This window comes from Rhipicephalus microplus, chromosome X (genome assembly GCF_043290135.1).
Source record: "Rhipicephalus microplus isolate Deutch F79 chromosome X, USDA_Rmic, whole genome shotgun sequence".
NCBI classification, from domain to species: domain Eukaryota; kingdom Metazoa; phylum Arthropoda; class Arachnida; order Ixodida; family Ixodidae; genus Rhipicephalus; species Rhipicephalus microplus.
In genome coordinates this window covers 257,810,718-257,825,072 of record NC_134710.1, presented here as the reverse complement: position 1 = coordinate 257,825,072, position 14,355 = coordinate 257,810,718, and the positions used below count along the sequence as shown (strand labels likewise).

General features: G+C 40.3%; 1 protein-coding gene across 1 annotated transcript in view; it reads right to left on the bottom strand.

Annotated features, from left to right (window-relative positions):
• The window catches only part of LOC119162262 (uncharacterized), a 69,402-nt gene that overhangs the window by 41,280 nt on the left and 13,767 nt on the right, over positions 1 to 14,355 (bottom strand). Inside the window, exons 5-9 of the mRNA XM_037414720.2 lie at positions 12,474 to 13,223; positions 10,952 to 11,000; positions 9,817 to 9,925; positions 5,505 to 5,684; positions 3,710 to 3,826 (exon numbers count right to left, since the gene is read on the bottom strand). Coding sequence (XP_037270617.2) covers positions 3,710 to 3,826; positions 5,505 to 5,684; positions 9,817 to 9,925; positions 10,952 to 11,000; positions 12,474 to 13,223 — 1,205 coding nt within the window. The remainder of the gene's footprint in view (positions 1 to 3,709; positions 3,827 to 5,504; positions 5,685 to 9,816; positions 9,926 to 10,951; positions 11,001 to 12,473; positions 13,224 to 14,355) is intronic.

The following is a 14,355-nucleotide window of genomic DNA, read 5'->3' as shown; positions in this document are numbered from 1 at the left end:
TAGTCACAAGGCGACGGCAGCGGTGTTGGGCACGGGTATAGCACTGGAAAGCTTTCTTCCTTCCTCTGTGATGTTTGGCCGGCACTTCGTTGGTCTGGCTTTCATAGTTTTCATAATCCGTGCTGGCGGGACCAGTATACTGCCTCCGGTTTTTACTAAATATTACGTCATACGCAGACCAGGCACCCAGTTGTGTTTCGGTTTAGATATTGCACCTTTAGCTTATTGAAAATTATTTTCAAATTTTCTGTGCATTTCATCTATTGGGCACGTGACAAGAGTGTCTCAGCAACATAGAAACACCATTACCTTGACATGGTTAAAAAATGGCTGGAGTTGGCTTTTAAGGATCTTCGCCCCTATAAAAATTTTGAGTGTGGGGGAGGGGCACAAACCCAGTGTGCTAACCCCTGGCTACGCCACTGTACGATTAGTTTAGTACTTGTATTCTGCACCACTGTTCATCTCTCAGTAAACAAAACTCCTGTTAGTTGTAACATATTTTCCTGGTACCCTTAGGTACGGTTTAACGAGAATCTACTGTACTTCGAAAAACCACAATTATAAACACAACATTGTCATACACTTTGATGAAACCACCAAATTAATAAAACACATCATTAGTTGTTTTACTACAGTGAACGTCATGCATTAACATAGATCATACCTGCATAATACACCTCCATAACATTTCATTAGAGCTTTCACACTGTAATAGCGGCATTTTAGGTATTAAATGCAAATCGAACAGCCCTAGACGTCAATTTTATGCTCGGAAGAATCTATACAGGTCCGACAAATTTACTGTAAATATCAATTTGTTTTTGTTTTATTATCATCATTAACCATTTGACACGCTATGTACACAATTGTGTAGTAACAGTACACCACTTCTATTCGCTATTTGTATTCACTAGGGGCTAAGAAAGGGCAAGATACATTGAGCATTGGATGAATAGAACTTCCTGCATCATAAATTTGTCTTCATTTAACTTTATTTTGCAGCAAAATGTTGCATATGATTACTTTACTGAAGGCACTACCATATTTGACGAGTCATGCGACATGCCACTTTCCGCGACCCACATCCAAATTAGTTTTTCTTTTCTCTGTACGGACATAACCAGAAAACGAATTTGCACAATATTTCAAGCCTGAGATTTCGTTTGATTTATGCAATGACAGAGGATGAATCACTTTAAAATAAATATATATTTCATTACAAAGTAATTTAGAATCATTCCCGTAACATACAAAAATTAACATATACATCACAATATTATTTTTGTGGCAATATAACATTAAGTGCCCTAAAATAATATTGCATCAATACGACGCATTTACAAACAGTTCCTCATAGGTGACGTCTGCACAGGTTAAGCAAACGTGGAAGTTTGTTCTTAGCGGACCCCAGTACAGAGCTCTTTCACGTGAAAAGTGCAGCCTTATAAGGGTCAATACAATTAATTAAGAAATCATGTGGCACATGACAGCTTTATGCTTTTAAGGAAAAAAAACTGGCATAGCTGCTGCAACTACTTTTACGTTTCCTCTAGCAGCTGTAAGTTCAGTTTTTGAGGCTGGCCTTCTGTATTCTAAGTTACAACACACATGCACATACAAATGAAAGAAACAAAAGGATTAGACATGCGTTTTAGATTCATGACACAAAACATCCAACTGATAGGCATGTACATTTAATACTACCAAACCCAAACGTTGTTCACAGATGATGCATACCATTAAAAGTAACATTATTATTGAGGCAGCAAACAGCACTACCATTAACAATGATAAATTTATGAGCCTATGCTTATTTAATCATTTTAACACCTCCAAGAAACACTTTAGCAATGAGAGATTATGTCGTCTGGCATAGTGCTCTAGAATTACTTTAAACCTTAGCATGCACCAAAATGCTAAGTGCACAAGGATTTTTATATACAATGCTGCTTAGAAAAGAAACCATTGTGAGGTTTTATACAAGGAACTATTGGTCAGCTGCCAGCTCGTAATAAGTTCACACGCTACGTGACGCCATACAGGCTCATAAAAAGAGTGTACCACACTCGCCGCCATGACTACAGGTGGCGCTGACTGACACTCCCACGTTTAAATTCACATATAAACTCAATAAAGTGGCTGGGGGAATAGCCGCCGTGATAACTCAGTGGTAGAGCATCGAACGCGTTATTCCGAGGTCGTAGGTTCGATTCCTGCTCACGGCAAGTTATTTTTTCACCCACTTTTCTTTTGTCTTATTTACTTTACATTTGTTCTAATAACTTCCCCTATACATTCCTTGGCATTATTGTCTGTTAGATCTCATTAATATTGTGTCAAAACACAAAAAAACGAGCCCTTAGGTATACACTTCTTTCCCTTATTCATTAACAAGGGTCTCGTACTGGCAGATTTGGTGCCGTTAGGTTGTATACGAGGGACTATTGGTCAGATGCCAGCTCGTAATAAGTTCACGTGCTACATGATGCCATACAGGCTCATAAAAAGAGTGTACCACACTCGCCGCCATGGCTACAGGTGGCGCTGACTGACACTCCCATGTTTAAATTCTCATATATATATATGTGGGGCATGACAGTGGTGATGCCAATAGCAAGAATCAGCCAAGGGTGTTCATATAATTGCTTTTGCAACAATAATAAATATGCATTGTTGGTCACTCACTTAATTTAATGTGCCATAAATTTTAAGTCATTCTGTCAACACTAAGCACCAGTCAATCCAACGTCAATACCAATGTGTTAACACAGATTCACAGAGAATGTGATCTAAACACAACCTGTTTATTAAAAAGCCATCAAAATGTAGGTAAGTAAATTTCTACAAAAGTGTGAGGTAGAGTAGATACTTTTTCTTACAAATAAAAAGGCAAGGTGGGGACCAGTTCCAGCTTCCCCATGTGGTACAATGCAGTATATTAAAACTACTTCTCTTCAGAGCAACAACACAAAAGTATACTCATGAGCAGTATTTAAAACATCACAACGTGGTTCATTTGCACGAAGTAAAAAGCACTGGTTCTTGGTGCCACAGTGGACTTTTTATGATCTATCACATCTACACTTAGAAAACACTTGATTTAAAAGGATCCAGCAGCACCTAATTAAAAGTATAAAAGCAAGCCCAGTCAGAATACGATCCATTAGGAAAACTTGAGCAAAGTGTAATTTTAAAACATGCAGGAGGGAACATATGACATGCTCCTGCATATGACACAGTTCAAGTCATTAGCGGTTGGATACAACAAATACTGATCGAGCTTGGACAGACACTCTCACAAATTTAAAAAAAAAAGAATTAATCATAAGGAAACAAAAGAAATAGGTTCAGTAAGTATACAGGTGTAGCAAGACGTCTTCATTAGGCAATAATTTCTAGAGTTTTTCATGTCAAAACAATGATATGATGACGCACGCCAGAGTGGGAGACTTCGGACTTAGACTACTTGTGGTTGTTTAATGTGAACCTTAATTCAAGAAGATGACTGTTCAGTGTTCTAGCATTTCGCCCCCAGCAAAATGAGGTTGCCGTGGCCAGGAATAAATTCAAATCCTCGCGCTCAACGTGACACCTTACCTGCTAAGGTACCATCACGCTTGAAGGCGTCTTTAAATAGCATTACAAGAAGTTCATTAGTAGAATAATGTGCCGACATACTTGTGGACTTAGCTTCATAAAGACTCACCTGTGAAACAGCAGTGCAGCACCCATCAGTAACAGCCATGCCGACAAGTGCTTCAAGGACTTCAGAGGGAGACTGCAAGCATAGGCTGGCAAACCCACTGAGCATCTGTTCTCCGCCCTTTCGTGGAAATGCGATGAACAAGAATACAAATCTGTCGTGAGCAACTTTCTATTTAACATTTTGAGAATTTTTTCCTTATATTAATTGTGGCAGTTTTCCATCACACAAGGCTTTTGCCGTACAGCTCTTTTTGAAATTCCAGGCTATAACGACAATCCATGCTCACTGGGAGGTGCTGCCACAGGACTTACAAGAAGTATTTTAAATTTGATTGTTTGATAGGGCTACCTTCTTGTGAAGGTAAACAGAACTGACATCTAGCTTCAGCCCGTCGCATGGTCTGTGGCAAAGCTCTTTTGTGAATTTGGCTTTGCCGCACAATGGCATCAAAGTTGCGTGAAACTTAATTAGCACTCTCTTGCAATGGCAGCAGAAGTTGATTTTCATATTTATTGGTATTTATTGGTGCTGCTCACAACTTGGCTATCACTGAAACTCATGATACACTCTTTCTATCCTTGTTTACTGAGTTTACTCTGCACAACACAACCACATGCAGAGAAGACGTCATGTGTGTACCAACACAACTCATCGATCTAGAAAGAGAACAGACATGTGCTTTATGTTTGCAGATTGTGATAAGGCACTGTGCACAGACCCATGTTTCAAGGAATACCACATTTTGAAACACTACTGAACACTATTGAAGCAAAAATCGAACCAAAGCATTCTGCGGGGCAATCCAGTATTCTACTACAGACCCAACTCAGGTTTCGGAACTGCTTTTCAAATAAACTGTACTGTTAGTGTATCGTAAATTTTGATTGCACTGCTGGATATCCAACTTCATGAACATTACATATGTACTCCTATGATACAGCCGCCAGGTTGGGTAAATGTGAATTGTAGTTAAGCACCATCCACTGAAGTTGATTTATGTAGCAGGATCTAGGACTACTATCCTCGTGAGCACAAGTGTTACATATCAGCTTATCGCTTCTGGTGTTTTTAATATCCATGTTGCTGTTGGCATCGTTATGTGACTGTAAAGAAGTGCTTACATAAAACATATGCAACTGTTAAAATCAAATTAAAATATCTCAAAGATAATGTCCAGCACTAATAATCAGTACAAAGTGCCCTTGTATACAGGACAATCAAACAACACAAACATCTTGAAGTCTCAGTTTTGGTGTCAGGGGTCCTTTAAGAGTGAAGCTCCTAAAACCACTTCCCCCGTTTATGCTTATGCGTACAACATTTGAACATATCCTTGGCATCGTTTCATAGCATTTCCTTCCATAAAAAAATTACAACACAATCACCTTCCCTCCAAATGCTTCGCATAACATCAATTTCCAAGGTACATGGGATCGGCCAAATTTTTCGCACCTACCATTATACTGACATGTGTGCCGAGTGGCCCCAACCCTTCAAAGCTGTTTGACCAGCTTTTCTACCCTGACCACTCATAACAGTGTTTATGCTTTAGCGAATGATCAATTCAATTCTGTAATGGCGGGGGGCAGAGGGAGACAGCAACGCAAAGAAGGGCCCCACTGATAGTTCTTCCTTCCCTCCAAATCCCCAATTCTGTAAAAGAATGTCAGTTCTAGAACAGTTTATGTTGGTAGAGAGAAGTCTGGTGTATGCCTTTTTTGTATTTTCAGCTCTATCATGCAGCTTCTAACTGCAAAGGCGCTACAGATACACAACAGAAGTACTGAAGTATCACCTCAAGCTCCATTGTAAGATCAGCATCCAAAACGAGGTTCAGCTTCTCAGTCAGAAGGTTTTCAAAGTTTGTCAGCTTCAAAGATGAAGAGTCATCACTGAAGTTCTCAGAGCTAAATGCGTAAAACAATATGGCTTCTTGTAACTTCAGTGGTGCTGCAATGCATACCTTGAGTACAAGCTGCAAATACCAGGCAAAGGAGAACATTTACAACTGAAACTTTGCTTTTTTTTGTTTTACAAGGAACTTTACATATTATCTGCTCGTTATGTATCAGGGCAATAGCAAAACATGTGGTATGATCTGATGAATCTTGTAGCTTAAATCCATGGAAGACAGAGGTTCAGGAGAAGATGGAGGTTTTAAATGACATGAACTCTCTAAAGTGTCACTGGAACCAATACTTCAACAAGGGCTTGCGCACAAGCTTGTTCTCCACCTACACACTAAGGAGAGCAGCTGATTCTCAAATAAACGTAAGTTAATAAGTTCCCTTCTTGAAATGTTGACTACTGTAATATTCCTTGTTCAACAGTAGCTCATTACTCTAATAGTTGAGGTGCTTGAGTCTAGGCCCACACCCATCACAAGCACAGACAGAGATAGGCGCTACCATCAACAAGAACAAACAGTCGAGTTAAGATTCTGCTTGTTTGAACCATCACAAGTACTTCTACCACCCTAAAAACAGATAAAATACATGAGTATCTAGTTGATATGATTGGTTTAATCTGCTACCATGAATATTTATGGTGGCCAATGCTAATTAAATGATTGATATGTGGGATTTAACATACCAGAAGCACCATATGATTATGAGAGATGCCGTAGTGGAGGGCTCCGGAAATTTTGATCACCTGGTTTTTTTTAACGTACACACAAATCTGAGCACATGGGCCAATGCTATTTAAGGTTTGTACTGCAAGAGAAAGCTATGGTTGTTATTTTCAACTGGAAGCCATATGTCTGTTTATTTACATACCCTGCCAATGCTGCACAATACTGTGCCACTTACAAAACAGTAAAGAAAAAACCTATAACTTTGGTGTGAATGGAAACAGATGTCTGCTTTTGTCTAGCCATCAGTGTGCAATTCCTTGATTAACACTGTAAGCTAGAAGAGTTGGTAAGTTAAGATGTTCAGGTAAACATGCAGTGCGGCATATATAAAGGGCGGAAACAGATGACACGAGTGCAGACTTCCAACCGAAAAATTTATTGCGTACACAAATGAAATATGCTTAAATACACGTGGTGTGTGCACAATAAGAAAGAGAAATGGGGGACAAGCCATTCAAACATTCTGTTTCTTTTTGATGCAGTGTGATAGACCTTTGACTGACACACAAAGAATATGTACATGCACATGTGCATAGATTCTGCTTCATGTGCCAGACAAACGTCTATCACGCTGCATCAAAAAGAAATAGATTATTTGAATTTCTCACTGCCCATTTACCTTGACTATCTGGCATGCACCATGTGACTAAAGGGTATAATGTGTTTGCCTTTCCTAGAATATTCACTTAAGGGAATGTCCATGTGCCAAGTGCATATCAGCATGTGTCAGTGCGATTTAAAGCGAGATGCTACTCGAAAAAAAAGTTTATTTAATCTGTAGCCTAGAGAAATGAAATTTTTGGTATATACATAAGCTTTTATGCTTGTTTCAAATATGTTATCAGTTTTATTGTAAGCTGCATAGTTTTCATTTCGCCCCATGACCAATGTGTAAAATTTAGTTTTAGGGGCAAAGCTCCTTAAGGCATCACCCAATCATCCTCCGTAGTAACCACCTCTCTCGGCTATGTGCCACAGGGGAGTTTACTTCTTGGAATGTCTGCTAGATGGCGGTACTTGTATATCTATAAATAATGAAAAGATGCGAGATGGTGGTACTTGGAGTGTTCACTAGACGGACAGACAAACATACAGACAGACACATGGGAGGACGAAAAGATCGACCCATGGTTATACGAACGGACGTATGCACGAAGAGACGGACGAACGCTTCGCCCTACTCATCATCATTCAGTCCGTAGATATGCTATAGATTTTTGGGACACACTTTTTTTGCCACTAAATTTTTATGATTCAAAGCCATTAATGCCTCATATTGCTCCATACTAACTGTACAATGCAAATAACTCACAAGAAAGCGCATATATACTCGAACCTCGATATAGCAAATCCGAATATAACGAAATATCAGTTATAATGAAGTAAAAAACTCCCAAGCATTTCCCCGAGGGTGAACATGGTTAAGTGCGAATGCACGGGGTGAGGCTATTATGCGGCACGTTCACTGGCTCGAATGGCTTCGGGAACGTTCACTCGCCGTTGACGATTGCGAGCGGCGTCTTGACGCCGGCCTTCATCGCCCTTCTCCGCCTGACGCTTGCGTTGTCGTTCCGCTTCTTGGGCCGCGTTCGCGGCTCGATGCTGACGCCTCATCTCGGCCTCGCGAGGGCGCAGTTCACATTCCGCTGCACGCTTCGCCCGCTTGTCCTCGGCCTCGCGAGCGCGAAGTTCGGCATCCTCTGCACGCTTCGCCCGCTTGTCCTCGGCCTCGCGAGCGCGCAGTTCGGCATCCGCTGCACGCTTCGCCCGCTTGCACTCGGCCTCGCGAGCACGCAGTTCTGCATCCGCTGCGCGCTTCGCCCGCTTACGTTCGGTCTTACGAGCCCTTCGCAGCCCCGCCTTGTCTTCCAACGTCGGCGAAACCACCGCGGTACCGTCACCTCCAACGACGGGTGCAGTGCTGGCATTCGGTTGTACTGCATTCGTTGTTGATGGTAGCATTGCCTCCGGGACATCCATCGCACGACCCGCTCTCGACGGGAGACTGAGAGAGAACGCGGGCGGGCGAGAGAGAGGGGTTCGCACGCAGCTGCAGCGAGCGAGGAGAGCGGAGGAGCGAGCGAAGGGGGAGGGGGACGCGCGCAGCGGCGTTAAAGATATAAGGCGCGTTACTGACACCGATATCAGCGTCGCGTCCGTGGCTTATTCAGTAGAGCGTCGCGCTGCGGCCTGCCAAGTCCTCTTTCTTTTAAAAATAGAGAGAAGACTGCGGACGCCGCCGACGGCGGTGGACGGTTTGGGGTCGCTTATAAAGTGTATTCACACTTAATAAAGAAGAGTCTTGCAATCGATACAGAGCTAGGAATATACCTTTATGAAGAATTTTTGGATATACCCAAATTATTTTTGTGTAAGATGCAATTTTGTTGTAATGAGGTTTGAGTGTAAAACAGTTTAATGGACAAGAAAAATTGTAATGTGAAGTCTTAGAAAACTCAGACCATACTAATTACTTATTTTAAGTTTGTAATAATTAAATAGGCAATATCAAGTTTTAAAAAAAGATACTTTCACTCTTCACTTGAGGAATATGTGGGCAAAATTTCATCTCGATCTGGCTATCAGAAGGAGCAAAAACACGATGAAAAAACTCAAGAAGTTGCCCAAAATTGTATCTGGAGAAAAACACATCTCGAAAGTATAAGTGACAGCTCATCTATGTGGCAAAGATCTGTTTTTTTTTATGATTTCTTCCATCATGAGAGCTTGGGAATTATGATTATTTTGAGCATGTGGCTTGCGAAATGCTCAAACTTTGCATGAAATGCTCATGCGAAATGCAATAGCAAGCACCAAGATGACCATTTCCATGCGACTCTAGAGAACGAGTTCTTTTTAGCTTTTAGTAGCCACTTTGTGCTCTTTAAAAGCAATTTTAAACTACTTGAATTTATTTACAGTTTTCGATATAGTGTAGTGGAAGTACAGAAGCTAAACTTGTGAAAGCAAATAAAAACAAAAAATATGTAATTTTTGGAGTAACTTACGCTTTACGACTCGTGTCTCCCCTTAAACACTAAAGTGGATCCGTTTTTGTGAACAATTATTTTTTCAGTTACCTGAACATTGGTAAACACTGATTTACCCAAGTAAAAACAACTTATTTGAATCATGCTGAAAGCATTGCGAGACACTGTTAGTGTCTATTGTTGAGAACACCATGAGTTACCCTAATTTTATAGCTACATTGAACATCAACAGGCCTGCGAGGAACAAAAATAGCTACTTTTCTAACCAAGCTAATTTGTAAACATGCATTCTAATGAGCTCAAAGCCTATGAGATGCACTGTAGAGACATTTCATTTTTTAATGCAATTTCAATGAAATACAGCACTGTTTGAAATGGTGCTTTTAAGATCTATGGCGTCATGGCAGCACAATTACATGCACCTGACTATACAACAAAAGCTCGCACAGTAAACAAATCTGACGAAAAATTTCCCCTGGCACCTTTTTTATGAATGTGTCGGCATCACTGCACAAAGCGGCTTGAAACAGGCGATGAAAAAGCTCTGGGTGACTCAACAGGTTCACATGGTCATTCAGTATATCACAGATCCTGGGAGACCAAGAAATAAACGTTATAAGGCATGATCCTCCAGAAATAAAGTTTGATATCGACTTTACAACTCCAGATTTCTTTGCCGCAAGTTTTCTAGTTGCTGAAAAAATTGCCACAAAAGGCATGTCACTCTTACACAACACCAGACTGTAATGACAGAAGTGCATAACATACGACATAACTTGAGAAATGTTCACATAATGCGGTTCTATGCTTTTGGTGGTGAGCATACCAGAAAATGTGAGACATTTCTCAACATTGCACTTAATGTCACACTAATACTACAAATTTCCAGAAAATATGCCTAAGGGGCCCTAAAACGGCTTTTTCCAAGACCCAAGAACAATGTTCGAGCCGGGGTTTTTCAAGAAATGTAAACCCAGTAGAATTTTTTCAAAAGACAATACGAATGAAGCAGGCGGAAGAGCAATGTTTACATCGCTCCTTTCCTTATCTATGCTAATAACAATGCTCAGCACTATATCTACCCATATTTGCTTTGTTTTTCTTGTACACCTATGATAACCGCTAAAAATTGGCTTAGTGTAAAGTTAGTGACGTTAGTGTTAGAATACTTTCCCTGTTTTTAACCATCTTTGGCAGATCTATAGTAGACAGTGCAGGCATGTGAGTTTATGCACAAGTGATTTGTTGTAAAAAGTCATCAGCTAATGATCAGTGTCTATGAGCTCTTGCCCTTCATTGTCAGCTGGAAGGCAGCTAGCAGTTTCAAAAACAAAAAAGAAAAGGCCCTCTGTTGAAAAATAAAGTGATTTTGTACACTAAACACGCTGCACTTAACTTTAAAAATTTCGCTGAAATGTTCACAGCATTTTATCTTATCTGTAGAATGTTTATTTGCCCATCTCTGAAGAGGTTATAGCACCTCTTATGTATTGCAGTCCCACGTTCACACAAATGAAATACAAAACTGGCATTCTTAAACAAGCCTCACTACAAAAACACACAAGAAAAAAGAAACATACAACTTTGTTCTAGTATACGAAAAAAAAAAAAACTTACCATTCTTTCTTCAGAAGTGATTCGTGGCATACAATCCAAATTGTGAATGCTAGAGCAGCAGGAGGGTAAACAATCATGCAACAAATTTTAGTCTCCACATATCTACAACAGATCTTTAACATTTACATGGGATCACTTTGCTCGAAATGGAGACCAGAAAGGTAATGCTGCACTGACATCTTAGGATTCAACATTTAATTAAAGAATTTGGAATCTACATCTGCACACATGTTCTCTTATTTATGGTAGAGGAAGTCTGTTGCATTTACAGAAACTTTCTGTCCCGATATTAGAACCCCTAGAAAGTGCTGTGCAACAGTAAAACATTTCAAAAAGTCGTATAGTTCCACACAGTCACAAGATGCCACCACTGTTTCTGCTGTCTCTAGTGCAGCGTTCGAGAACATGTAAATTTAGAATCTACTCCTCTGGGCTCCAATATTTTAATAAGCCAACTCCAGAAGCGGTGTTGCCTCTACATTTTTTTAGCCGTGCGACAGTCACTACTAGTGGATGTAACGTTGCACATCAAAGACACAGACACAAGAAGAGACTACGCAACACACAAAGCGCCTTTTTGAGTCTTGTGTGTTACGTCGTCTCTCTCGGTGTTCGTGTCCTTTATGCGCAACGTTACACCCACTAGTGAGAAACAAACAGGCCCAAATAGAAAACTTGGTTAACAGCAACTATTAGACCATACATGTGTGCACTACTATTAATGGCATTCACTTTCAGTATTGAAGCATTTCAAAGCTGAATAACAACTTTGAAGGCAGCATACAGGTAGGAAGAATGCTTGTATGTAGCAAAGAAAGAAAGCCAAGAAAGCCACCTGCTAAAACAACTAAATTCTAATATAATAAAATAAAAGTTGTGAACAAATCACATACATGTGAAGCACAGAAGTGACATTAAGTACAATACATTTAACAAAATGTAAGCAGCTTGGCTGAGAGAAGTTTCCATCCAAAAAAACCTTCCATATAAAAAATTTGAAGACACAAGGCCACATACTTTATATGACTAATTAATATAAGACATCAGGGTAGTATCCTTTGAATATGAAAATATACTAATTTCATTTACTAGATGATCAGAGACCTGCAACTGATAAGGTTTAAAATATCAACCAACAGCCTACGGCAAAAATCTGTTGTTTCCCAGGTACTAGGTAAGCATATTTTCCTGCACAGCTTATGTACCTGCACAGGTAGCCTACATATACTCTCCATATAAACATTACTAGATATGCATTTGCTTTTCTTGGGTAATTTTTATTTTGATTTCCACTAGTGATCAACATGATATCAGCCACTAAGAAGTTCTCCCTTCGATGCAGGTGAAAACATGATGCCACAGTTCACACAAAAGACTGGCCCTTTTCTTTGAAAACATACAATTTTTTTAATAACCCACACATTGTTTTAATTAATGAATGCATGTTGCATTAATCCTCAAATGTGCAAACTTCGAAGCTTGACTACTGCCCATTGGAAGAAAAAAAAGCATGAGAACCTACCAGAGGTAAGTGGCATAGCTCCTTGCTTCAGAATGCTTTCAATGGCACTAACTTGCGAGTCTTTATCACAAACAGTTGAATCCACTCCTTCATGGTCCCACTTAATGACAAAATGCTTCAAGCCAGCTAGAAAGGGGATTTGTGCTTCATAATCTTTCTTCACAGTTTCAAGAGAGCTTAGAAAGCACTGCATTTTTCTTATCAAGTGCCACAAGTCCTCATGTGAGGATTTGTCTTCCTTTCCAGCAATGCAGCTAGCAGCACAAAAATCATGGGTCAGGCACAGAGAATGTTTAGTGTTTTGTTCTTGAGCTAATCTCTCTCCAAAGCACGCAAGGGCTTTGTGAATTTCACCAAAACGCAAGCAATCAGCACGACTTAGTAGCTGGCAAACATCTGGCCATGCAAGACCATCCAATACACGAAACAAGCATGGTGAATTCAAATAGAAATCTTTTTCTGCCTTTTTTCCGATGTCATCATAGTTTGCAAGCCAAAGGTTGGGGTTCAAAAGGCTGAATTCCGTAGGCTCAAAGATGGTTAGTAAAAAATCAAGGGTGACATTGACAAGTGACAGAGCCCAGTCCACCATTTTCATATTAGATGAGCTGAAATGCTCACGCATATTTACAATAAACTGAATACTGTCTTCAAGAAGGCATTCTTCTGTTGGTAAAGCTTCATTTGATAAATATTGTGTCTGCAGACTGGAAAAAGCAGACAGTACTTCATCTTTGCTAGTGTCCATTCCTGTAAAAACAAAATAACATGTGAACATGTTAAGCTCATGAGCAGGTCAGTACTGAAAAAAAGAAAAAAAAAGAACTCACAACTTCAACACCAGCAAAAGCTCACTCTCAGAAAATACTATGTTTTTTCCATAAGACCTACATGTGTGTAAAGCCTTTCTTGTGTAAGCTGAAGACGAAAATGGTGGCTGTACAGCTCTAGGAACTATATGAAACAAGAGTACAGCTGTTGTCAGATCTTGAACATGACCGACGGCCCTTTTGTTTTTGTGCAGTCGGTGTTAGAACGTTACTACAAAAGGCTTGTAAAAATTCACTCAAGAATATTCCTTTTATTAACTAATGACCAATGGTAAATATAATGAATATTGATGTTAAGCAACACTGATCAAGGTGTAAAGGGCCTGTGGCAGATAGACTGCGAGATAAGACGTCTGTTCCCCTGCTGTGTGGCTTCTACGAGTGAAATTTCAATTCCAGCTATCGAGAATCACATCGCAACAGCAGGAATTCTACCACGTATTGTAGGTGGCGCACTCTCCTCAGAAGCGGCAGAAGTAGTCGACATCATTACCTCATTTCGCAACAATCCGCCGGCAAGAGCGTTGTCGTGAGAGGGGGTAGAAAAGATAGGAGGAGGAAAACGTACAAGGGAGGATGTTTCTGACACTCACCACAAAGGTATTACACCAAACTGTTCTATTGTTTGGGTTATGTTTGATAACAACTTAACGTTTTAGGGGCGAAGCTCCTTAAGACCTCACGATGTCCGCCGTCTCCGGTCTGTCCGTAACACCATGTAACCTTCAACTTTAAGCAACAGAGGGTGTTAGTGGTAACCGTTTTGCATGTAACCTTTAACTTATAAGCAACAGAGGGCACTGTGGTTAATTGTAGATGTAATGATGCTGCTGTCAACGCTATATATATATAACCAGGTTCCATACCACACATTCTCTTCTCTCATATGGACGAAGACGAACGCAGGAAAGCGCAACGTGCTGAGTATCAGCGTCGCCGTAGACGGGAAGCTACCGCGGAGACAAAATAGAAGGAAGTGGATGAAAAGCGGCTACGACGACAACTAAGTTCTACATCACAGACTAGGGCTAAGGAGGTAAAGGCTAAGCGGG